Here is a 27297-nt window from a genome sequence, read left to right on the forward strand (position 1 = left end):
GTGATCAGGAGCAGATGGATTTATAAGAACCACTGATCCTGCTTTTATGAAAAGGACATGAGCATATCTTTTCATACACTTTCCAGAATGCAGTAGCAGGAATCTTTTATGGCAATCTTTTTATTATTGATCCTTTTTAAATAAATTTTTTTAAAAAGTAGAGAACAAAACACAAATAGAGGGTAATAAGGATGTATCACTACTGAAACGCTCAGAGCAGCTCAGAAAGCCAAACTTACTGAGTCCTACTTCTGCAAACAGTTCACAGGAGGCTGTGCTGCGCCTACAAGTTGCACCTTGATTTAATCCTCATGCAATGGTATATACCATACCAGAGCAAACTGAACCTATCCAAGACCTCTTCTACACCTATCCTTAGAAACCCAACTCAAAAGCAACAAGCACTCCCCTGGATCAAAAGTACTTTCACAGCTCTCTACAACAGATTTAGTCTCAAGCAACTGTGCAGACAGGAAGGTTCTAGTTTAGAAGCACCAAGTAGCTTAGGTTGATAGGAGTTTTACTCTGTCTTGTCTTCTCAAAGCTGTTAGCAAGTTTGCAACTTGAAGCACTTCATGAAATGGACTGACTTTTGTCTTCACAATACATTTTTCTGTGAAATTAAGTCCTCAGTAAAATGAAAAAGGGGCAAATTGAGGTCTGGTAGCTCGCCTTCTTCCTCAGCCATTTTCGCACAGAGGTGATAACCAAGTAGCATCATTCCTCAAGGACCACCTCCCAATACCATGGCTCCTGAAAAGTCAGTCAGCCTGCAGACCCATACAAGAGCTGCATCTTGTCAGTGGGACTGGCTTTCCAGAGATGCAAAATATGAGACCTCCCTCTGACAGCTAATGGGACTGGCTCATTCCCCTCTTTTGATGGAAAAAAAAAAGTCCGACAGGAGACTGAGTCCTTGCTATAGGTTAATCACATCACCTATTGATGACCATTTAAAAAATGTCGACATCAAACTTTGAAACAAATGGGGCGTTCACAATATCCATAAGAAAGTGACAGTTCCGGGCTTCCAGTACAAGTGAGAGATGGATATACTGAGGAGTACAGCACAGGCCCACTAAGACTTGGGGGCTATGGTACCTCTCCTGTGAGGAGAGCTGGGACTGTTCAGCCTAGAGAAGAGAAAGCTCAGTGGGGCATCTCATCGGTTCCTCAAAAATACTTGAAAGGAGAGCACACAGAAGACAGAGCCAGGCTTTTTTCAGTGGTTCCCAGGGACAAGATCAAAGGTGATGGGTACAAACTGAAACACAGGAAGTTACCCCTGAACATCAGGAAACAGCAGTAACCTCCATGATAAAGAGAGCACTGGCACAGGCTGTCCAGGGAAGTTGCAGAGTTTTTCTTGAAGAAATTTAAATGTCACCTTAACAGGGCCCTGGGAAACTGGCTCTAGGAGGTCCTGCTTCAGCAGGGGTGTTGGACAAGGTGACCTCCAGAGGTCCCTTCCAGCAATGCTATGATTTTGTGAACATCTAAGAAAGTAAGAAGCATTGCAATTTACCATTTTCAGAATAATCTGCGCTCTAAATTTCATATGCTGTTCAAACCTCAGCAATCTTATTAAATGCTGAGCTGTAGTTCTCATCAACAAAGCACTCTTTAGAAGATGGCACAATATGCATAGATAGGCAAAATTATGGGTAAGTATTATTATTGGATCAATACTTTAATTCAAATGGATGAAATTATGTTTGACAATTATTTTTAGAAGTAATAAGGCAAAAAATTTCTACTTTCTTACTATGCTTTGATATTAAACATAAATCACAGTGTTGAAAAAGCCTCTGGCAAGGTTAATTAATAAGGCAATATCAATCAAGTATGAAATTCTCACAGGAAAAATGCTACCCATGGCAGAAATAGAGGACAAGAAGAAAGATCCATCAAAGATTAAAGGCCAGGTAAAGACCACATTGCTTCCAAAATGAGACCCCGAGCTGGACAAGCACAGTACAAAGACAAAGCTTTCATACAGTACTCTAATGCATCACCTAATACAGTAACTCTAATCCATCAATTTTCATGTTAAAGTGCATCTGAACGGAACTATCCATCTACAGTACACCAGTTTAAATACCACTGGATTTTCCCCATTGCAAATTTAAAGTCATCAATTATTAACCACTGATGGAATAAAAATCTGGAAGCAAATATATGAAAACATGTTCCCTGATGTCCCAAGGCATTCAATCAAAACTTTTGGAACAGCCCCACAGCAGTTCTAGGCCTCACATGAAATGAATCATTAATTTGGTTTGACTACCCAAAACATCTTGCTTAGGCTCAAACTCATCAGCTCTATTATCCAACTCTAAGTAGAGGATACACTATTCTACAAGTGCCCTCTGATTACAATGCCCAAGATTTTGAGGGGAAAAAAAATCCCAAAATATTTCTGAAACCACAGACTAGATGCAACTCTTATAATTTTGCACCCTTCCTGAACAAGATAACATTACAGGATCCACCCTCTCACTGAGGTGGGGTCATACACCTCACCTGCTGTGCAGGGACTGTGTGCTTTCAGCTCTCAGTGAGAGAATCGGAGCTGGGGACACTTCATACTTCTCTGAAACAGTCTCTTAATGAGACAGGACTAGGAAGCACTCCTGACTTCATTTACTGAGCCTAATGCATGGAAAAAACAATGATGAGAAAATTCTCCCAGACAATGAAATTTATTTTTACTCCCAATTAAAAACAAATGAGAACTCTACTGAAAAAAGTAGCACCACAGGATGTCACGCTTGCACGGTTAAACAAGTGTCAGGAAATACATGGATTCACACAGAATGTGTCACAAACTAATCATACATTAGGAGTCAGTCTTTAATCTCACTATTTCATGCTAGAGCTTCAAGATACTCCTGAAATCTCCCACCAACAGAGTCTTGATGACCTTCAGGGTATTTTTGACTTTTCAATAAGAGTCTTTGTACTTCCAGTATGAAGCTCCCCTTATTTCACATGCTGTAGTCAGAAGCCACCAGTATCAGAAGGCTGATAAAACTCTATTCTAGAGCAGAGCTATATATATATATATATATATATACACACACACACAATCACCAATATATCAGCTTTGCTTACAAGAGAAGTGTTCCCAACACTCATTAGTTTGAAAAGGTAGTTTGAGCCTGAACTAAATGTGTCCCAAAAGGAGCTGAAAAAGAAACTTGGACCTCTCAAGCTCTCTAGCTACTTCATGCTGCCTGCATTTAACTTTCTGGATGTCCTCCAACATACAGAAGGAGGAAGGACAAATGACATTTTTAATTATGGAAGGGGTCTAGTTAAAAACATAAAATTAAAAAGAAATCCAGACCATTTAATTTAACACAAAGAAAAAACCTACAATATCAGAGCTATTGTTTATGACCAGTGCCCCAGGATCACAAAGAACCGGAACCAAATAAAACCGAATATTTTTTCCTATGTTATCTGAAGAGAATTATCTTTATTAAAACAAATCTTGCCTTTATGAATAATACACATCAGCTTCAAACAGACCAAAGAACAGCTGCTCACTACAAAATTACCTCTACGAGGGAAAAAACCCCACACATTTTTACTCGACTGATCTGCTTCCTGATACTTTCAGTCAGAAAGATAGCCATTAAGGGCCATGTATTAAAAAAAGGTCAAAAAAAGATAACCTACTTCTTCAGCCACCCTTGCTGAGAAGGAGCACCAGCCACCAAGGTGTGCTTCTGCTGCCAAAGGCACTCTTCATGTGCTGGGAGTAGTGCAGCCATTATTGTGCGTTAGTCCAGCACACAAGGGAAGAGGGATTCTGCAGGATGCTGTACTCAAATGACCTTCACCTGGGAAAATTCCTACCACCACCACAAGAGATGCTGCAATTTGAGACAAACAATAGGAAATAAAGACCACTCAGTGCAGAGGTGGATGGCAACTTCACCCAAAGCAGCTGCACTGGGAAAATACCACGAATTGGGCTGCTGTTGCATCTTCGTAAGGGGCTTCACAAGCTGACAACAAATTGTTGAGGAAACACAGACAAAAAACATTCATTATTCCTGCGGCCTTCATGTAATGAAGCTGAAATTTAAAAGAAGGGTCAGGTAATAGTTCTACTGGATGTGTAGAAAGTTAAATCAACTGCTGCAACTGTGCCCACTGTGAATTAGAGCAGCACACTCTTCAACTTACTAGAACAAACTTAACAAACTATTTTGACATTTTTTGCCACACTTTAAAGTGTTTCGCAAACATTAAAAATTAAAGGTTTGAAATTTAGTGGAAGACTATGAAGAAAATCAAAACCTCAAGTCCTCCATCTATTTTTCAACAACAGCTGCTATTCCAACACTGTATTCTAAAATTATGTTTTATAGCTGTATTCATGCCAAGGTCAGCAGCTTTGCAGAGAAACTGTCCCAAACAGACTTTAAAGGAACAACATATACACTTATAGACAACCTGTCACTTGGAATATATCTTTTCTGAAAGCAGGATCTGGATGCTTGAGGTTCACAGGCATTAGTTAAGCACGACATGTCCGGCCCAGAGAACACTGCACTTCAATGCTATTAGCTGAGGGTGGAGGTTGTCAAGCATAGAAGGTAAGGCACCTCTGAAAATGTTAATATTTTATCAATACTTTGGAGCAAACAATGCTGAAAACCAGTCGGGAATGAAACTGTCAGTATGTGCCAGCAACTAACCTAAATTCTTAGTAACATGATGAAAAAACGTAATAACAACATATTAAACAGAAGCACAAATAACGTGAAGCTTGAATATATTTTCTTTACAGGCACATACCACTTAATTTTTGAAATTAACCTCAATTAATAGATAACAAAGGACAGGTTCAATGCAATGACCAACTCCACCTGTGAAAAGTCTGATAAAAGTCTCACTCACATCAGAAATATCGATGCACAAAATGTTCCCCAAAAGATATAGCCTCTTAGAATTTTAGACTTATTTGTAACAGTGTGAAGGACATGATTCTAAGACTGGCAAATTTTAGCTTTTCTAACAGTTAGAAAACAAGACAGTATGTGGATGAAGGAAAGGCTAAAAGTGAAAAAGGGAGTATTAAATACACAAATTTTTGAATGAAATGAGTAAGAAGTCATCACGATAGCGAAATAGAATGAAACTAAAGTTTAGCAAAAAAGACATCATAAAATGATATTCAGGTCAAAGCTGGTCTTACGACTTCCCCACTCTCCATCAAAACCCCACAGAAAAATCATCACGCCTTTATATGATTGTTACCCAAACTTTTTTGTCCCAACTCTTCCAGCTGTTAGCACTGATTAATGTGTCAAAGTTCATACACAAGAATAAATCTGCATGCCACTCTAATCTGACTTGTTTTGCTTCCTCTACTGTAGCCTGACACAGGCGAAATTATTTGTCCTCCTTTGCCCATTCCCTCAAATAAACTGTTCTGGCTTGACAAACTCTCTCTTTCTGCCAGTATCTCCCGTTCCAACATTTCTTCATTCATAACTGAATATCCTCAATTTGGAGGGTAGTGAGGCAAACAGAAAATACTTATTTATATATTAGTTCATTAAAATAAAAACCGAGTTGATCACTTATTGACAGAATTCCTTAATAAACAAAGGAAAAAACCTCAAGTTTAAATCACTGGGCCCATTGCTACAACGTGTAAAGAGTACAAGCCAAAACAGCAACAATAGTCCTCTTATGCTCTACTGAGAAGGTCACAGAGGATTAAAGCTGACAAATCTCCATGGGTGCATGGTTCCATAGAGCTTGTGTCTTCTAGATTAAACCTTTGGTTTTTGTTAATACTACAAAGAGCAAGAACAAAACCTTGTTAAATCAGATACACAAGTTTATTTCAAGAAAGGCCAAAGTCCTAACTCAAATTCAAGAAGACAAAGAAAACCCCAATACACTCCCAGGATGGCTGAGGCTGGAGCCCAGGTCATTGAACCCAGCTAATCCCTTGCTAAGGTCTCTGCTCAGCTAGTCTTTGTACCCACAGAACACTGCTGGTTTCCTCAGGTCGAGTATGTGCTCAACTAAGCTTGTAAGTCTACTAGATGGGGATCAGGTTTATTTCCCAGGGTGCTTAAACTGGCTACCAGCTTCTCCTCTACCTACGTCAATCCTGTCCGGTTTCAAATTCCTGTATGAAGGGTCAGTAGCCAGACTGGAGACCTCTGAGAAGCAGCACAGTTCAGAACGACACAGGGCTGCCAGTTTCAGAGCAGGACCACAAATGCAAATGAGTTCCTTTGTCCCACATTCCCCCGAGGCAGAGCAAAGTTGAGACCAATTCTGAATTGGTGTAATAAACATAGCAGCTAATAGCAGAGTTAATTTCAGATGAAATGCTACACTATTTACACTGTACTAGAGCTGCCCTTCAGCTACAGTGAGATAAGTACTCCTTGCTCCTTGGACAGGTTCAACCCTCTTCTGTTTCTTGACCCATGCCCAAATGCTCAGGAAAGAAAAGGTGCAAGCCTGCAAGGGAAAGAGGCTGGCAGTACACACAGGTTTATCAGAAACAGGTAAGAATTAGACATACAGCACGAATGTGACATTTTTATAGAAGAACTTTGCAGTGAGATCAGCAGAGAGAGATGAGGTCAAAGCAGTGCTGCTGCAACAGCAATCAGAAACGTTTCATGGAGATAAGAGCGATTGCACTAACATGCCAGAAGTGTGAAGGTTGCATTTGTCCTGTGAAATACTTCATTCCACTAACTACAAAACTCTCCCAGAATACCTTTACTATGAAATGCTCTATCAGAAGTCTGGTTTAAAAATCAGTTGCAGGGAATGAGGAGAAAACAAAGAGCACACTCAACTCAGATTAAGCTTATTTCCCCAAAATAAAGAAACCTTTCTGAACTCCATCTGACCCATGCCTCTGTCATCTATGGTCCCTCAAATACTATCAAATTGATTACAGGGGATTTTATAGAACTTAAATAACCCTCAAAGATCCTGCATTTATCTCTGCCAGGGATGCATGACTCACATTTCAAAAAAAGGCCACTCTAACACACTTGGCAGCTAAATATATTGGAACCAATTATCACTGCACAACTTCAGTTCTGGTGAGTTCACCAAACTGAAAGACATTTCTGATACACTGTAAAGGTCTGCTCTTCCAACTGAATGAGCAACTTATAGCTGTCATCAAGCTAATTATACAAAAGCAAGCAATATAAATCCGCATATACTGCTTACAATAAGAGACATTTTTAAAAACATAGCCATGTTTTAATGTTTACATTCAGAAGAGACAAGTTTGCTTTTCTTAGGTCAGGAATAGATTATTTAACACTGCAACACATTTCAAGTTCTTGTTGAACAAGATGAGGCTCATACAAATGAGAAACCAACACTGTATTTTTTTTACTTTCCCCGAGTGTTTCTGAAAGATGACAGCAAAACTCCTAAAAAGTAAAGTTCTATTTGCCTAGGAACAGAAAATGTTTTAGGTTTTGTTTTTCTACACAGAGTAGGAAATGCTATCCTTTGGACGTCAAAAGGAAAATTAATAACTCTGCCTTTTTTAACCCAGAGGTTTTAAAGAAACTTATTTACTGGAGGATGCGTTGTATTTTTAATATCTGGGTTGACAATACTGAGGTGATTTATCTTCTCCCTTATACACAGTTACAGTGAAACACCATTTACACAAAAGCAGTCGATTCTCTGTTGCAAGGCTCTTCCATGTACACACTTTGCACTTTTTTTTTTCCTAGGACTCCATCTATGCTGGAGCACAGTAAGACACACAACAAATCTGTTTGACTCCAGGAACAATTTAGTCTTGCTTATACTGCCTGGGAGCTAATAAGCCCTGCAGGGACTTATCAGGGAATATGCTCCTTTCAGCCCTGAGACCATTCAATGCAATGACACGAAGGGGATGTAGGGGGATGCATTGATCTGTAGGGAAAAGGAAAAGCAGAGAATATGGCAGTCAATGCAAGAAAGGCCCCTCTTCTACAAGTGTTCTCAACCTCCTACCAGTAAGAAGGGACAAGTGAGAGACAAGCAGGCTCTCCCATCTCTTCGTTATTGGGAAGCATTGACCTAAATCATCTACGATCTTCCATTCTCTTCATTTCAGAGTTAATGAAACGATACCAGACCAGCTGGAAAGAAGTTAGAGTGTCTTGACTCAGAAGATTAGTCCCTCTCCTCTTTCTGTCAAGATGGAAAACTGGCCCATGGCAAGGCTTCAAGAACATTTGAGTGAATGCCTGTCCCGTTTCAAAGCAGTGAGGGTATTTTAGCTACTGTCTACTGAGTTTGGAACTGTTTCTCTTATATAAGTAGATAAACTTCTTCCAACAGTCATTTGCTGGTGAGGATATAGACTTCAGCCATCTAAAATTCTCTTCAGATGGGCAATAAAGTTTTTACAGTATTATCCCCTATATAGGTAACTACTCCTACAGATACATCTAACAGCAACAACAGCCACACTGAATGCTGAAAACCTTCCTCAGTGCCCGATATCAATACAATGCCTACACTGCACTGCTGTGTTCAGTAACTAAATAACAAACAAATCTGTAATCAAATTCATTAGCAAAAAGGTACAGTAGACTGGAGGTACAAACTCTGCATTTGCCCAAAGCATGAACCAGAGAATGCATCTGGAAACAGGGAGGAGAAAAAGGAAGGATGAGCATATTCTCCTTTTGTCTATGAAATTAGGAGGAAGAGGGGAAAAAATGGCACTAACTCCACCTCCAACTAACAGTAAGATTAACATCTTTCACAATTTTAAGTATAGGAAAATTAATTTTTATAGCCTAAATTTAATCAAATAGTAGAAATTTATTATATGATCAAATGAGAAATTGCCACAAGATATAAATTCTGAGACTTTCAACTGTTAGTCGGTACTTTCAACTTTTTCTACAGCAATTTACTGCATGATGTATAGACAAATATTTCAGTATGGACTGGAAGTAATAGAAATAAATAGTATAATAGCAATCAATAGTATAATTCAGTGTTCAGAAAAAAGAAGTTAAATTTTACATATTCGCATACAAAATCCTTGTGATGAGTCCAGAAATATAAAAAAAAAAAAAAAAATTCAAAGTATTTATAGTACAATCATATGTCATATGGATTTTGTCTTTTTTGTTTGTTTCTTGCATAAGACAAATATTAGCAGGCAAAGACCTTAAAAGCCTACTTCACTGTTAACCATTTTAATAACAAATTCACTTCTAGGTACAAAACTTAATGACAGATTATCTGCCAATGCTAGTGGAAACCAGCTGAAGTAGGGTAAATATGAATATTGTCCACAATATGGGTGTTTTCAATCAACTAAAACTGCCTTTCACGTGACAATTTAGTTCTTCATAATTAACACTGAAGTGACAATTGTAAATGGACGGACGAAAGACACAATCACAGTTCACTAACTATTGAAGATTTAGGTCTGTAATGAAAGCTAAAGCCTTTTATGTGATAGGTTCATTTTAGCTAACAGACACAGAAATGGTACTTGATTTGTATCTAACCCATGGAAATTAAAAACATTAGAACAACTGTAAATAACAGGTCTTAAATGGTTCAATACGTCTAAAATTTTAACTCTTGAACTCTTACTATCGCAGGGGTGGATTTGTGAGATGATGGTTCCAGAAATATTAACTTGAGTTGAAACACAACTCTCCAGTTTTTTTAAGCTATAGACTCTCTCCCAGTGAGTATTCATACTTGTTTGATGAAAATCAGTATATAACTTCTTATTCCTCAGAAGCCCTGAAGACATAACATTGCTAAATTGAAAACACAGATGGCTTTATTACTTCTTGTGCAGTATTTTACAAAAAAATCTAATTTCTCACAGTCATGCAACCCTACTGGTGATGAAAAGGCTGCACAAGCAATACTTCCATCTCACCAGTGCTTCAGGGATTTTAAAGGACAGCAATGAATCGAATTGAAAGAACTCAGCTCAACTTTTGCAGCAGTGGTCAAGTTTGCAGTTAGTATCAAGGGGATATTGAATGCATTTGATCAAAAAATACCAAGAAACAGTGAATATGGAACTTCAAATAAGAATTTTTACATTCAAGTTTTTTGTACCAGGTGTACATTAAAGGGTTTCATTAAGTCAAACACCATCACACCTTGCTGTACCTTGCTAAATAACAGTCAGCCAAACTGTGAAGCCTTCCTCTCTTCCCCAAGGTAGGACAGATTTGTGAGTCCATTCTGGCATCACACAGAAGAGCTTCCAGACCACATCCCAGATCCTCTGTACACACAGACACTCACTTCAGTCAGATGAGTGCAATTTATTTCCCCTACCACGTGTTTCACGAGCCAAGGAAGAGGCAGGATACTAAGGATAGCATGACAAAATCCTAGTGCCAGAAGAAAGTTCCTACCCACTCACTGCCTTAAACCAACAGCCTGGATCACTGCAATGCCAATGGCATCTGGCTTCTGGTACACAGGAAACACTGGGCTTTTTTGCTTTTAATGGCAGCTGCTCATTGCACAACTTCCTTCTGTGAAAGGGTCCCCTTCCAGTCACTTTCCTGGGTAATTTCACCAGATTTCACACTATGTGGAGGGAAAGTGGACACCCTGTCAAATTATTCCTTCCAGGAAACAACATCCACTTTTAAACAACCCATCATCAGGACTATGCATGAGCTTGGTTTAAATACAGTATTTTTGTTGCCTTTTCTAATATTGATGACAGAGAGAGCAATTATATAACTCAAAGGTTCTGCAACAAATACCACAGTGTGGTTTATTATGGCCATAGAAATGCATTTACTTTCTCAAACTCTGAAACTATGACAATATGTGCAATCTTCTCAACATTTGCTTATCCATTAAAGCAAACCTAAATGTTTGTCTAGGAAGCACATCATGCGTGATCAACATGAGGTAGTAAATAGTAGCTCACAAGCCATGTAGGAAAATGAGCACACAGCACAATTTAAAGCTTTGCAAAGCAGCAGAATACTTGGAAACAAGAGTTAAAAAGAGAGAAGACCCATATAACATGTACCATATGTATCAATAGGTAGATCTAATCAGCACCAACACACATCATGACTTTTTCTCATCACCGACAGCTATGGAAAATGTTTGTTTTTTCAAGATGTGCAGCATATAAAAAGATACAGTGTTTGTTATTTCTGTCACCCAATTTCTGTCTGCTTCATGAAACCCAATATCCATAAGCATCTCTACAGTAAGTTGTTTTGGTCTCAAGTTTTACTACATTAGGCAGCTACAAAATGCAAAGACTTAAATATGTATGTATCTTGGAGTTGTAGTGCCTCACCGTTTGGTTTTTATTATTCAGAAAGAAAAAGGCTAAATCTTGACTTTACATCCTCCATGCTAATTGCTGTTATCTAAAACTAAAGTATTTGTTTGAGTGAAGAAATCCATAGTACTGAAGAGGAGTTTTATCCATGCAAAGCCAACTGAGCTAAACTCATAAACAATAGAGGCAGCAAAATCAAGAGAACATAAGCAGATAAAGGGGACATCAGATTTCACCAGATAACAGTGACTTCCATGATATTCCTTCTTCATCTCTTTCCTAATCTCCCTTGTCTTGGATAACTCAAATCACCATTACAAAGTGTAAAATGCTGAAGCAAACTAATCAAAGGAAAATGCCACCATGCTAAGCAAGTTAAATGCGGAGACATTGAATACATGACTGAAATGCTCTGCAAGTTTCTGAAATTATTATTCTGCAAAAAACATCAGTATTAAGGGATTTTCCACTGAATGAAAAAAGCATCAGAGCAGTTTTAAAAATTCCTACCTGTTCATATACACTACAATTATGTACTGCTGATTTGCTCATCACATTAATTGTAATTAATGCTAATGTCAATAATTGATGCTAAAGCAGCAATGCTTGCCATACCAAGATAATATATATATTTAAGACCATAATTTCTGCTCAAAGTGATGACATCACATTCTCCTCTTGCAACATTATCCTCTGCTCTAATTCATTCAAAGTAGATGTTGTATGGCCTGTTTGCTTAAAAGAACATTTTAATGTAGAGTCCTGTTGTCAGGAATTTCCTGTTCAATAGTCTACAAGACCACTTAACTGCTGAATCTCAGCAGTCCTACTTGCCATTCCTAGCAGGAGTCATTACTGATATGCATCTGAAACCTACCTTGTTTAACTCAGCTATTGTAAACATGAGACCGAGGGGAATTTTGAAAAACAGTGTGTATTATCATAAAAATGCCAATGCTATCAGCTTAGCCAGAGAAATGTAGGTCAAAGCACAGTACTCCTGAAAAGTCCACAAAGTAAATTTCTATGATGGTGGAGTTGCTGTCCTTCCTTCTATGAAACTGAGTCCTAAGTTGATTAATGGAATGCTGCATCTTTTTACATTACCCGAGGGCAGAAATGATTTGCATTAGAGTGCCTGGAACTGCTTCCTCGATTGATTAAAGACAAATGAAGTTTGAGAGAACTGTCAGCCACAAGAACACTTTTTGGTGATCATAGACTCTACTAAGGCCTAGAATTATATTTTGTTTGATTAGAAAGAAAGATTATTCCCTCTTGTGTTACTAATACTTGTGTTCTGTCCTCATTTTCATTCAGATTACAAAAGGATAAAAATACCAGCCTAGAACTAAACTAAAATTTGGCAAATGTCAAGAATTTAAAGGCTATTCCTCCTCAGACTCACTATAAAACACTAAAAACACCTTCAAGCAGGTACTCAGAGAAAGCTGATGTAATCTAAGCCAGGAAAACCCTCGTTTACAGCTTGCTGACAGAAGTGTCATCCAAAAGAATCTGTGCTGAACAATACTCCAAACACATGAATGTTAATTCAATCTCAGTGTCCAGCCTTTCTGAAACTGGGCTACTTTCCAAGTTCTAAGCTAGTTTTCTAATCTCAAGTTTGCATCTTTGGAAAACTTCAAGTCTAGCCTGTGTTAATGGCAAACATGAAGATACATGTTTGACTTGTTATAAAGATCTTATTTCAGAGGCTGTCTTCCTCTAATTTATCACCTGCTCTAGCAATCTGAAAGCACACTTTGCTAGCATGGTTGTACTGATTAGTATTCTATTATATGCTATACTAGTAGAAAACGAGTAGATATTAAATATTATTAGTATTGTATAATAATAATAGAACATTAAAACTTACGAGGAAAAAAAATAAAAAGTCCAGGTGGCAGAGGGAAAACAATGCTCAGGCTACTGTATATTTTGCCTGCTGAGACACAGAAAATTCACAAGTCTGGACTGATATATAAACTGTTTAAGAGCTCCTTTTTGAACTTAAAGAAACTCAGTTTTACACATTGACCACTTACCATAGAACAAATTTGTCAGTTCACAGCTCAGACTAGATAACTAGGTTTCATGTTAGCACTGAAGAATTGTTCCCAAGAACCAAGGTGCGTAAAACATGAAAATAAAATAAATGCAAATTCACAGTAATTTTAATTAATTTACTATAAAATTACTTTTTTCTTTATCGAGATAATCAATTAGCTATACATGAAACACAAATTCACATTCCACTTTTATGCACTGAATTCGGCTACTTGTAATAATATAACCATGAAAAAACAACAGGCAATATTTATGAGGCATATAGAAACTTCAAATATTTTATGGCATGGAGCAGATTTCTTTATTAGTGACATTATTTAGACTACAGTCCTCTATCTAACAAGAGCTATTCCATACCCGCCATACAAGTGTGTGACTATCTTCATATTAGTCCACAATCCAATAAAATCAAGTTTTCAAAAGACAGAGTCACAGGTGACATCTTGCTATCAGCTGAAGGAACATCAATTGAAAAGACAGGTTCGCTCTTTTGTGTGACCAAAGTAATGGAAGAATTACCACAGGATTATCTCCAGGATAACTGACAGCCTACATGCAGTTACAAAAAAGCCTTTAAAATTCATCGTACATTCCTACTAGAAGAACATGAGTTTATTTTTATTTTCTTAAATCGGAAAGTAAAGGAGAAAAAAACCCCACAAAATCAAAACAGAAGCAAATAACTCATCACCTCCTTCAGGTTCAAGAACCATAAAGCATAGGACCACAGTGGCAACACTAATGAGCTGCCTCCCTTTAATGACAGATCTTCTATCACAATACAATGGTCCCCTCTCTCCTAGTGCTACGCTCGGAGAAAAACCTTCAAGTCCATCATGCACTGATGAAAACCGAAGGGGGATAAGGGAGAGAGATGCTACCAGCACATAACCAACCACCCTCACTGACAAATGCCACACAGTAGCCCAGAGAGACATTAGAGATTCTTTTGTTAAATCTCAATCAAAGCGTTTCTGTACAGCAGAAAAAAAAAAATTATTAAATCCCTGCCACCTCCATCAGGCATTTCTTTTAATTGCTTCCTGATTTAGGCTTCTTTTGATTGAGATGCAAACACTGACTTCTGTGCTTCATTCCATTTCCAATGCGCTTCACAAAACGAAGATAAATTTAGACTATCCTTTCAAGCTGAAAGTGCTGCAGAAACACCACATCATTTGCAGTCTATATCTTCCAATATCTACTAGCCAAATTGTATCCAAACAGTACCAAGAACCACACATAATTTGCCATAAACTAGCATTAGGTTTGCATCTTCCTAATGCACTGAAGAACTGCATTAATGAAGACTTGCTATGATGTTCTAAGATACTATTCTGTTGTAAACCAGCTTTATAAAGACATTTTATTATTTTCCTTTATTTAGTTAGGATAGCAGAATGTGTAAAGTAAGTACCATAGAGGAAACAGCTTAAAAAAGTATATTTGAATTCAATTGCTTTCAGGAGAACTTAAAGTCATAACTAGAAGGAGAATCAAATTATTACAGCAATAAAGGAAAAGAGGCATAAGCAAATGCATAGCGCAGTTATAATTCATTCCTATCAAAAACAACTCTAGTGTGCAGTTCAAAGACTTGCTCTTGCCTCAGGCACAGAGCCAAATACATACCAACTGTAAATAAAGACAACAGTAGATTAACAATTTACCCCAAGTTAAATTATAGTAAAAAGTATGACTGCAGTAACTGCCCATATGTTAGCTCCTTCCCCCTTAGGCAAACATGAAGCTCCTTATTGTACCCCTCAAGGGTAAATTATAATTATCTTGCATTTATCATAGGGTTAGGCAAGGGTTAGGCAACACCCATTGCAGCAAAACTTTGAGGTATATTAACTTGCATAATACCCTCAGCTGAGATACAGCTGACTATTTTTGTATATCTAAATATTATAAAGGCAAAACTTAACATATTAATTTCTACTACTACTACTCTTTTTTTTTATTATTTTCACAGAAGTAACAAAAGCAAATCCATTTTATTTCAAATATGAACCAACAAGTGGCAGAATGTGTTACAGTTAAAAAGTACCTCCAAAGATATTTCTGAAGCTACACTTTGGAAGTGTTGACAAAGTGTTTTGACATCTGTGGTATTCTCCCACACATGCATATCCCTCTTTCCCTTAGCTGAAAATGTTCACCAATTTCATTTAGAAAACTTCATGCTGAAAATTTTGGCATTTTTGAAACAGAGATCAGCAATCTCTAACACACACCTCAAATCAGTCAGCTCCATTCCTCACAGAAGTTGACTGGTAGTCCTTGGAACTTGCCATAATCACATAAGTATAAGTACTTATAAAGTATAAATACTCATAAACACTAAAAATTGACCTCCCCTTAAGCTACAACTTGTTTTGCAACAACTCACTTTGGAGTGAGGTATAACAGTGAAGAACCTGGCACAAGTAATTTATAAAGCAGCTGTCTTTCCATGAAGCTCTCAAGACACAGGTTCCTGGACTCAGGACAGATTTCTAAGAACCATATCCCATTTAGTAGCTTATTCCTCTGGCACATCTGTAAGTAGGAAGCTGCACAAGACAAGAGTGCTAGAGAACCTGAAGGATGAGGTGTTACGTGAACACAAACCCACCAAAGCCATTTATTAACATTCACCTCTGCTGACTCAATAGGCTGAGGCAGATCTCGTGACATACTCCCTAAGCTTTGGCATAGTGAATAAAACACTCAAGTTGCTCTAATACAGCAGCCTTACCTCCCCAAAGTGCTCCTTCCACACACAGAATATTTATTTGTCATGCAGACTCCAAGATGCTTTCGGTTGTTCATATGCTTTAGAAAGGAAGTATTAGGAAGTATTCAAAATGCACCTTTTCATAATCAAAATATGAAAATGGGATACAGCTCCATAGTCAGCTGCTCAGTTGCAAGGGCAACTCAACTTCATAGCAGCCAATTTTCACTCTGTCACCTTCCTGTGCTGTTTCTTACAGCTGTTCTTGGTTTTACTCCCAGTTGGGGGCACAGAAACTGGCCACAAAAAATGACCAGATAAATTTCATTGTCTATGGAGAACACAGAGCATGGAAATGCTTGACGTAAGCAAAGCAAAGACTATCCCTTGATTCACCAACAATACTTGAAATAAAAACATCAACAAATCCACCTTCAAGTCAATACTAATTTCCTTAAATGTCCTATCTCTGAAATATTACAATACTTCTTAAGAATAATTACAACTTTGTAGGTAAAAGCAGAAGTCTTTTCCTTTCACAGCCATTAGTTTTTCTTAAAGGTGTACTTTTGCACTTTCGTAATGCATGTTTCTGAAAAAAAGGATTACAAGCCAAATTTTAGATCTAAATGAAAAGTCATAGCTCAGATTGATAATGAGCTAACTTCATAATGATGAGCAGTATTTCTTATTTTCTTGAGAACCAAAGCTGAGTATAGTGAAGATAGGAAGCCCTGCAGCTTCAGTCAGATCCATCCAGATTGGTGCAGAAAAGGGCAGGCCGATGGCATGTTGCTATAGTAACTTAACAGCAAAACCATTCCCTTCTGTCATAAAAAAACTCCAAACCAAAAATCAACCCACATTTTAAATACAACACTTCTTCCAAAACTGTAACACTTGTCACTACTTACAAGTTAGTGAACATTATATGGAGTATCCCTGTTTTCTAAACTCTAATACAAAGAATAAATCCTGAATAAAAGACATTATGCAGCCATTCTTCTCATGTTTATTTATATGTTCTGCCATAACTTGAAAGTACCAATTGCACTGCTATAATAACAGCAAACAGAGAATCCAACACTTAGGTAGGCTAAACTGTAAAGACAGGAGTTCATATGCAAGAGAACATCCCTTTCCCACACTGCAGGGCCAGTTAGGTGAGAGAAGATTACTGCTACAAGTCACATTTAACAGCTCAGACTCTTCATACACGAGACATCGGAGATTAAATATTGATTTTACGTTATAGCTATTCATTATTGCTAGGAACACTCATTCCTTTTAGCTAAATTGTAGCCAATAATTTGATTAGTCATAACCCACAATGAAGACCAAATTACACAAAAAAAGCCTGCAATAAGTTTTATAACATCTCCACATCATGCTGCTTCCTTTAAAGACTTACCCACAGTTTATGCAAGCTTGGCACACTGAATGTGGGATGCACTTCAGCTACATCTCCCGTGGCCTGTCCAATATTAGAAATGTGAGCTGGAGACATTTCTTTCTAAACAAGTTTCTCTAATATCCCGTAAAATTAGGCATTTTCTTTTGCACCTTTTCATAAGCATGAAGAAACATGAGAGATGATGCTTGGTTCACCAGCATTTCCTCTCAGTTGTAACTGCATTCGTAAACACATCTTGAAAAAGCCAAAACTCACATCTGGAATTGCCTATATTCAAATACTTGGCAGGAAGAACTTGTTGAGAAGTTCCATCTGTGCTTCTCCTACAGCATCTTCATGCCATTCAGATGGCAAGAACAGTCATAGTGGGTTCCCATGATAGTCACAAGCATGCACTAGCAAGATGCGCAGAGCTTGTTTTAGAGGCAACTAAGCGTAAGTTGCTCTTTGGAAGTACCCTGGCATTTTTTCCTCCATTAGGCAGAATAAAAACCGGGCCCAAATCTATAACTTAAAACAGATGAAAGTTCTTTGCTTCAAAGGCCAGATTCTTTCCAGTGCCCTGATTTCTCTCTTGTAAAGCATGAACTAGATCCTACTGTCCTGTCAGCCGCAATCACTTTCTCCACTTACAGGTGAGGCAGGGATCAATGTCAGAGTCAGTAGAACCTACACACTCACCATCTCTGCACCAGGACCCTGTTGTGTCAGAGCAGGGAGTTTTGGGCAAACCACAGAAAGGACTCAAAATGTTGCTGCACAGCACATGAGGTAAGACCTTGCATCATTGCTGAGACACCTCTTTCCTGGTCTGACCCCAAACACAGCATTATTCCATAGCAAGCAGCACACTTGGATCAATATTTCCTGAAATTAGAAGCAAGTAACAGTTTCTAAATGCATTTTAAAGTGCCTCCTTACTGACTGCAACAAAAACAACCACCAGCTATCTGACTTTCATGCAGAATTCATCCAAGTAGCCATTTTTCGATAAGCAACCTATCCTGACCTGAGAACACCACTAAGGGATATCTGTTAAAATATTAAACACAGCTGTTGAGAGAGGGCTACACAGTAACAGTATAAGTCATCTAGTACACACATGCAGTTACTGACAACTCTTAATCCTGACAGTCTGTGTGAGACAGAAAACAGGTTTGCATCTTAGAACCTTATGTAATAAAATTGGTGATAAGCTATAAAAAAAAGATGTCTTGCTCTTAAACCCTTACTTCCAGGAAACAGCTGTAGTGCCCTACCCCTACATATGTTTTAATCTTGTTTTATAAGTCAAAGCACTAGTAAAAGAATGTATTTAGATGCAGCTATGATTCTGATGAATCACTCCTTGCACCCAAAAATAATTTTAGATATATGAGTGCTAAACTCTTGACAGCTCAGCAGAACCTTGCACTGGAGAAGTGTGCAGCTGTGTTAACATGAGAATCACAAAGAGCAACTTTCTCAGAGGAGTAAACTGCTGTAAGACCTTTTATCACAGGGAGAGAACATGTTTGTCAGGACAGCCCCTAAAGATGTGCTAGCCACTCTCCTCAGCACAGAGTGGCCTTCCTTTCAAGCCTCACGGGCAGAAGCAGGGATATGAAGTGGTATTTCACAGCCTCCTTCTCTGGATCCCTTGGGGAGTTAATGAGCAGGCACAGGAAGCAGAACAGTGACTACCTGCTCAAAAACAAAAAAAAAAAAAAGAAAAGGTCAGAGTAACGGGCTTCCCCCACACTGTTCATCAGAGTGAAGGGCAGGAAGGCTGACCTTATGAAATCACTTCAAGCAATAAGGTATTGATCAGAAGTTCATCTGCTGGAACTCTGATGCTTGACACAATGAGACCAATCTCCTGTTCCTTCCTGACTAGGAAAATAGCTACAAAATGGCTTTGTGGGGAGGTGAGGAGGAGAAGGAAGACAGGGGTTTTTCTTGCTTGGCTTTTATTTGGTTTAAGGTATTTGATACAAGCCTGCCACAGGAAGGACAAACAAGAACTGATATGCAGAATCAACAGATAGCTACCCAAATGTCTGTCCTGGCATTTTGCCAGTTTGATATGACTCACACTGACAATATTTTGATTAGCCAGCTTTGGAAGGAGTTCAATATTTTATCCACTACAAGACCCATGACACATACTGTAAAAACACTGAAATCTACTGTAGTCTGACAAGAAACTGTCAAACTGGTTTCTGAATTTTGTCAGGTATGAGAATTTGTTTCTTCAGAAGCCTCTTCACAGGCCTACTCATTCTACAATGGGATATGCTGCAAAAGGAGCAAAAAGAAGACAGTAGGCAAAAGCAATTTAAACCCTTTCATAATATTCTACACAAGGCTCTGGTCTAATCCCTTACCCATTCTTTGGCTAAAAAGGTAATTAGAAAAACCAGAGTAGAGAGGGCCTGCCAGTGAGCACAGGCACCTCATTTTTTTCTGCAAATAAAACACTTCTGGAAAACTGATAATGAATTGCTGCATTTGTCTTTATTACATCTGAAAATGTGACTGTATGAACACAGGTAGCAAAGCTGATATTCAGCAACCTAGCTAGGAAAGACACAATACCAAGCAAGACAATGTGATGTTTCTTCCTGTCAGGAACAGTCATTCTCAATACTTTCCTTGTGCTGTTCCAGCAAACCCCACATAAGTATATTAATTGTTAATGTGTTATGATCACATATCCATGTGGCACCAGAAGGTCAGTAGTTTTCCTTTGTAAATACATTTTCTCAGCAGTGGTGATTAACAGCAGTGGTTTAAACAAAAGAGAATCACATTGCCTGCAAAGAAGCATTTTTCATCCCTGCCCAACGCAAGTTTTTAAGGTTTACCACCAGAATACCACCATGCAAATGGCTGATCCAGCATTCACTATGGTGATGGAAACTTTTCTTAGCCAATGATTACAGAAGGACAGCTTAAGTCACTCCAACCATGGCCTCCAAAGTAAAGTAGCTGCTGACAGGCAAAGCATCTGCTCTTCTTGCAGCTGATCAGCACTGAGCCCTTTCTATGCCTGAACCCTTCTGCCCTTATAATTTTCCTCCCTTTGCAGTCATTCTGAATGTTAAATTCAGAATCAGACCAGCCCTTTTTTAACCTGTCCACATGGCTAAAACATAAAAGATCAGGAACATCCACCACAACAAGATGATCCATCAATTATTTTCTGTGAAATTATAATTTCACTTATTTAAAACACCTTGATTTCTCAGCATTCCTGACCTACAACAAATGGATATGCATGTTGATAAATACAGTAGTAATTGTAAAAAAAAAAGCCAAAGGAGGACTTGATTTTGCCCACAGTGGAGGAGAATAAACAGTGGTACATTTAGTCTTGAGAACTAAATAAGCAGGCAACAAATAAAAGACAGCAAACACTTTTACACACCTGTTTATGTATAAAGGCCTACCTCACAAACACACATTTGGCTTTGGAAGCTCTTATTATCTCTCCTCTGTCATTTCTTTAGAAAAAAAAAATTTAATAAAGAGTACACAATCCCTCCCAAACTGCACATATGACAAAGATGTTATACACAGCAAAATATTAGCTGTTTAACCCTCAACCCAGCCCTATCTTCCCCACTGCTGACATTCTGCAGCTGCATGCAGTCTGAAATTCAAGATTAATAAATCTGTACATGAGGAAACAAATCATTAGCATGTCCAGACAACTTCCTCAAAAAGCTACCTATGATTTCTTAGTGTCCCAGGAGCCCAGAGACAGCCTGCAGAGCTTCAGTGGCAGAAGGGATGTACACAAGGTTGTCCTGAGCACACACACCAAGAAACTCAAACCAATCACCTTCCTAGTTATGCCAGATCTGCCTAGTTTGTCTGCTTCAATCGATTCACAGTAAACTCAGCCCATCTATTTACAGTTGTTGTTATAATTTTAGCCACAATGGCTCTGGGTGACTATGCTAACACTGAAGTAAATAAAAACATAACACTACTGCCAAAGAACAAAACGAACATGTAATCAAAATAGAAAGATAATGGGTGAAAAAGTGACAAAGAACAGTAAATCTTATTAATCTCATATCAGGCTGAAAGCCTTAGTAAAAAAAGAAGCTAAACCAATATGAAGCAGTAAGGCATAATAAAGCAACCACTCTGCTCACTAAACGTGTACACATTTTTATCTTACTGTTATCTTACTGGTTGTAGCCAACTAATTTTTTTTTTCACAAAATGTACAAGAGCAACCTGTCTGATAACAGTAGGAGATCAAAGTTCTGAGGAAGACTTAAATTAGAGAACCACTGCAAAAAAAAACCTCACTGCAGAGAAATTCAAAACAGCTTTGCAGGAGAAAATGCAGATCATCAGTATGGTTTCTCCATACAATATGTCATTTTGTTTACAGAATATGGAAAAATAAATTAACATGTAAAACCAGCAATATTATAAAAAACATTGGACTGTTAGCTCTGAAACGGTTGTCATTTTACTTTATCACCTTAAAAACATTTATTAGAAGTAAAGATAAGCTTCACTTCTTGCTAGTTAATTGTTCAGCTGCCACTAGCAAAGGAAAATTGAAGTTATCAACCACTCACAGTTTTTTTAGCTTTCATTATTCTCCTGATACAGGGGAAATCGATCCTATATTCCCTTAAGTAATTCTTGATCTTTAGAAAAAATTGTTGTCAATGGGAATAATACAGAGAGAGATATGTGAAAGAGCTACTTAAATCTTGGTGGGGAAAAGCACCAAAAAATAAAACTATCTATGATATCAAGAATTATATAGAAATCCTATTTTAAGAAAAATATCACATGCAAAAGCTTCAACAGTTCCATTTAAAGTCTAATGCTACTACCTCAAATTAATTACAGGAAGGAAAAAAAGAAACACAAAACCATACCTTCAGATATAGCTTGGTTTTGAATTTGTTAAAAGAAGTCTAGAAGTCTAACATGTGCCAGGTTTTTTATCTTAGAAAAGATTACAAAGCCTTACAGGGTTTCACTTCTAAAGTGAAACTATACTGTAAACTTTGCCAGTTGATAACATTCTAAACACAAACACAGTAGAGCCCAGAAGATCAAAGCAGATTTAATCTCTTTTCTTACAAGCTGAAAAATCTATCTATAGCAAGATCATATAATTTTCTTATATATTTTCAATCACATAGTAAGACAAAAAAATGTGTTGCAAACCAAGCAACCAAAACCAACCGAAGTAGCTTGATTTAAAAAAGGGAAAAAAAAAAAAAAAAAAGTCATAGCTTTTAAGTTAGAAGTAAGCCTTGAACTTCACTGGCAATTTTTAGTGTCATTAAAACTACTTAAATTCATATCTTAAATATCAGCTGAATTTCAGAACTTTTACTTTGTCAGTACAGCTCATTATTTGCAGCACTTTAACATACTTAAATACTTGCAAAAGGCATAACTTTGAAAGAAGAAAAAAGTCATAAATACTTGAAATACATACTCACATACAAGCTGAGTTGCATCCATGTGTTTCTCCTACCTTTCCAGTGTTTTAGCTGTCTTCTCACACCAGCTTTCTACTTGTGATCATTCAATTAAGTCTCATGAAAAACTTCAGTAGCAAAATGGCAAAACACAAACACCAGAAAAATTTTATCTATCCAGGCTTTCTGGCCAGTTTTCCGTGTGCCTGTCTTCCATCCCTCCCCCTCCTCCTGCCACTATGGATCTATTGCATGGAACAGGCAAGAAGCCCCAGCACTTCCTAACCGCGGTATGCTTGCTCCAGTAAGATACAACCAGTCACAGTATAAAAAGACAGAGAAAGCTCACGCACTACCCCTCCTTAAAGTGTTTCCAGAATCTCTTGGCTGTGTTGTGAAAAATCACCAAAGTAATCAGAACAACTCATGGTACAACAAACAGTCAGAAAACCAAACAAACCTCTGTGTGCCATCCTCATCCAGTTTTTCTCCCTGCAGCGAGCTTGCACTCCCAACCCAAGAAAGAACTCACACAGCATGTCAAAATTGAATTAGGCCTATGCTGCAAGACACATTTTGTGCTCCTAATGTTCCAGGTGAGACAGGATTCCTCTCAGTTTCAATTGCACATAGTATATATGCCTAGTTTTCTGTTGATTTCAGTCATCTTCCTGCTCTGTTGACTTCAGTTTGATACTAAACAAAAAAGAAAGAGATGATGCCTGAGATACGAGTAGCACAGCAAGAGAATGTGCATTTGCCAACATAGAGAGCATTCTAGATAAAAAATAATGATGTGTTCAAAGAAGGTAATAAAAAAAACAGGCATAATAATTCAAGGAAACATTGTTGAAACTAGAAAGAAAAATATTGCATCTACCAATTCAGGTCTCTATCCGTAGTCCCCTTGTCACCGAATTTCCTCAGCTACCTTGCCAACAGGTTCCAACTGTTTTCTTCTGGATTATTTCTGTTTGTGATCATTTTGTACACAGACTACTGAAAGCAAAGTTAACTCAATACAATGGATAACATATCCCTTTAACTGTTTCAGGGGAAAGAGATGGGTTGAATTTCTCCACTTTGAGATGTTTGCATGCAGACAAAGTTTCTGAGTGAAAAAAAAAAAGGAACTGACTACAGCAGGCAAAAAATTCCCTTAAGATAAACTTTTGATTTTGCTACATCAAACACTACTTAGCCTCTACCCAGGATATATACACAGGTGATTTAGAGACCACTGCTGTGGTATAATCTAGGATAGACTAAATGCAAAAATTAATTACTACTCAATAATTGAATTCATGTGAAGGAGTTTGAATATTTCTTGCTTCTGTGACAGGAATGATTATTAATGCATAGAACACCACAAAAAAGCTGTGTTCTCTGGTTTCCTCCAAAGCCAGTTTGTAACAATCAAAATAGACCAGTATTTTTAATCCTGTTTTTATCCTTACCTCAGCCTTTCTTCTTCTTTCTTACGAAGGCTGAAATCTCGCTGAACCACCTGGAGCACATGCTCTGCTTCTTCATCAGTCAAGCCAGAAAGGTCCAGTTTTCTCCCCATTATACACTGGGTCCTGGATATGAACAACTATAAGGAATATCTGAAATCAGAAACAGAAAATAAAACAGAAAAATAAATTGAAAGCACTCATATTTTTCACAAGTGTGTTGAGATCACAAGCACATCTGCCCAACAAAAAGAAAGTTGATACCGAAAACATCAGAAAAGAAAACAATTTACTCTTTTTGGCTGAAAAAGACCTTTTACATTGAGTCCAACCATTACCCAGCACTGCCAAGTCCACCACTAAACCATGTCCCTAAGTGGCACACCTGCACATCTTTTAAACACCTCCAGGAATGGCAACTCAACCACTTCCCTAGACAGCCTGTTCCAATGCTTGACAACCCTTACAGTGAAGGAATTGCTCATAAAATCCAATCTAAACTTCTCTGGTACAACCTGAAGGGCTCATTTCAGAATTATTTTTCAGGTTCCATGCACTGAAAGCAATCACCTCCCACTTAAATGTAAATAGAAAAGATACATTTTTTGGGATATTAAGAGATGTTGAGGACAGACCTCAGTGTTGCTCTCAAAAAGGAACATGTTTAAACTAAGTCGGGTCAAATCAGGTTTAGACATTTCTCAAGATTTTATGCCATGATTTTATAAAACTGTTTGCAGTGCGGTCCCTGTGACTGTGTATGAACAGAGAACATACTCTGCTGTAACACTCAAAAACTATTTTATACTGCCAACCAAGAAAACAGGAATTATTTTAAAACACCATTTAAAAAAGCATTAATTTCAAATGCATTTTCCAGAGTGACTGGAAAGATTTAGATGTCACTATCATCACTGTATCATTATTTCCCATATTTGGAGGAGAAAAAGTAGTAGTTAATATTATGGATGAATTGAATGTACAATAAGGTTTGAACTAGAGCTTGGTCCATTAAGTTTCACTAATGAAATCTGTTCTAATTTATTTTCTCATGGCTTTTACTCATTTAATTGAATTCTAGTAAATTCAGCTCTCAGTATTTACTTTTGTCATTTGATTTATGCAATTATTTGGGCAATCATGAGGTGTCCATCTCCGCATTGTGTTATGGTTTCAGAAGCATGAGACAGTTTCTGAACCTCTGCTATGAGCTCCCAGCAATGCATATAACCATGAACATGCTATGGTTCCTACACTATATAGAGGAGGCAACTCTTACTGCCTCTTCGTCCATGGTGAGTGGCGAGTGAATGAGGCTATGCAAAGCAACTAAGCTGGTTCTGGCCCAAAAAAAAACCACCTCTAAGGAACACTGCTATGGCATACAGTTAAGTGCACCAAGTACTATAGCAAGTAGAAGCATGGAAGAAAAAAGATCAGCTTTATTTTCTAAACATAACAATTCATTTGCTACTCACATAATGATGTGGCATGTGGTTGGTTGGGTTTTGTTTGGGTTTTTTGTTAGCTTGCTGGGGGTTTTTTTAATACAATATTTACCTTCCTACAATCATCTGATTACCACTCTTCAAACAAGAAAAACACACCCACACGGAAGGAGGGCCCTGCTTATTTTTTCTGTTTTGGTTAGGCTATCCATGAAATTTAGAAAACTCTTTGTTCAAGAAAACAACATTTCACCAAAACCAAGCAGATGGTAATACAAGCTTAGGTGAAATCAAGATGACAAGATTCCTCCAACAAGACACATGCTTACCATACAGCAAAAAAAAAAAAAAAAAAAAAAAAAAAAAGTCACAGTGTTCTGGCTTGACTCTGAATCTACCAAGGAAGATAACAACGAATATTTAATAATGGCTATAAAAATGTACTTCTAAAAAAAATTACACTGATTTGTGTACAAGAAAAGTGCCAAAGAAACTAAGGACTATATGTAGTCTTCATTAATCACATTTGCAAGACCAAGAATATATGTTAAAGATTGGCTAGAACACAGCGAGGAACAACTGGCAAGATTTTTTTTCAATGCCACACAGGTTCATAAATCTTCTCAAAATTTTCACCAGAATATTAAGATTTTCCTCTGTCCTTTCACCTACAGTCCTTGTACCAAAACCTCACAGAGCACTGGCAAGCAAAAGAAAAGGTAAAGAAGGGCTTGCTGAGGTTACACTCACATTGCAGCTCAAACACAGAGCATGAAGTGCCGTGGGACACATCCTTCCCTTCAGGCTTTGGGATATCTGCTCAGCTGTGGGATATCTGCTCAGCTCTTCCCACACAAAGCACTGAGGTGCAAAGGCGCCTCTGACTTTCTAAAAGCATGGAAGGGCTTAACTACAGGAAAGCCACATCCATGGGGAAGTAAGCAGGACTTTTCCAAGTAATTTTTTTCACACACATACACTGAAGGGGAAAATACAGGATACAACATAAAAGGAAATAAAACTTTTTTAAGCAATTCCTGATGCCAGTAGAGGCACCTTCATGCTAGGGCTACAATCTTCTGGGACACAAGATGATGAAGGTAACTGGAATTCCATCTTTGATCTCCTAGTATCTCGAGCATCAAGTTAACAACTGTAATTAACATTTTCATAATAAGTTCTCCCTTCAGGTCTTCATCAAAATCCTTTTGGAAATGGTGTAAAAATAAATAATCTTTTTTCACACATGCAAACTGGTCCATCAGTAAAGAAAATTACCCCTTGGATTCAGCTGCCACTGCTGTTTGTGAGTGCGTATTAGAAGGGGGAAATTTACCCCTAAATTTGGGAATAAGTGGGCAGCCCCACCACCTCTGATTTTCTGAGGCTGGCAAAGACTTAATTTCAAGTATATATGCTTTAAAA

General features: G+C 37.8%; 1 protein-coding gene across 7 annotated transcripts in view; it reads right to left on the minus strand.

Annotated features, from left to right (window-relative positions):
- LOC121671525 (myosin VIIA and Rab interacting protein) overlaps nt 1–27297 on the minus strand; it is a 207428-nt gene that overhangs the window by 167190 nt on the left and 12941 nt on the right. For all 7 annotated transcript variants that reach the window (XM_042043407.1, XM_042043405.1, XM_042043403.1 and 4 more), the window contains exon 2: nt 24428–24577. In XM_042043407.1, coding sequence (XP_041899341.1) covers nt 24428–24537 — 110 coding nt within the window. In that variant the 5' untranslated portion in view covers nt 24538–24577. The remainder of the gene's footprint in view (nt 1–24427; nt 24578–27297) is intronic.

Source organism: Corvus kubaryi, unplaced genomic scaffold (genome assembly GCF_017639235.1).
Source record: "Corvus kubaryi isolate FWS band 111438036 unplaced genomic scaffold, C.kubaryi_AGA036_p1.0 37398, whole genome shotgun sequence".
Taxonomy (NCBI): domain Eukaryota; kingdom Metazoa; phylum Chordata; class Aves; order Passeriformes; family Corvidae; genus Corvus; species Corvus kubaryi.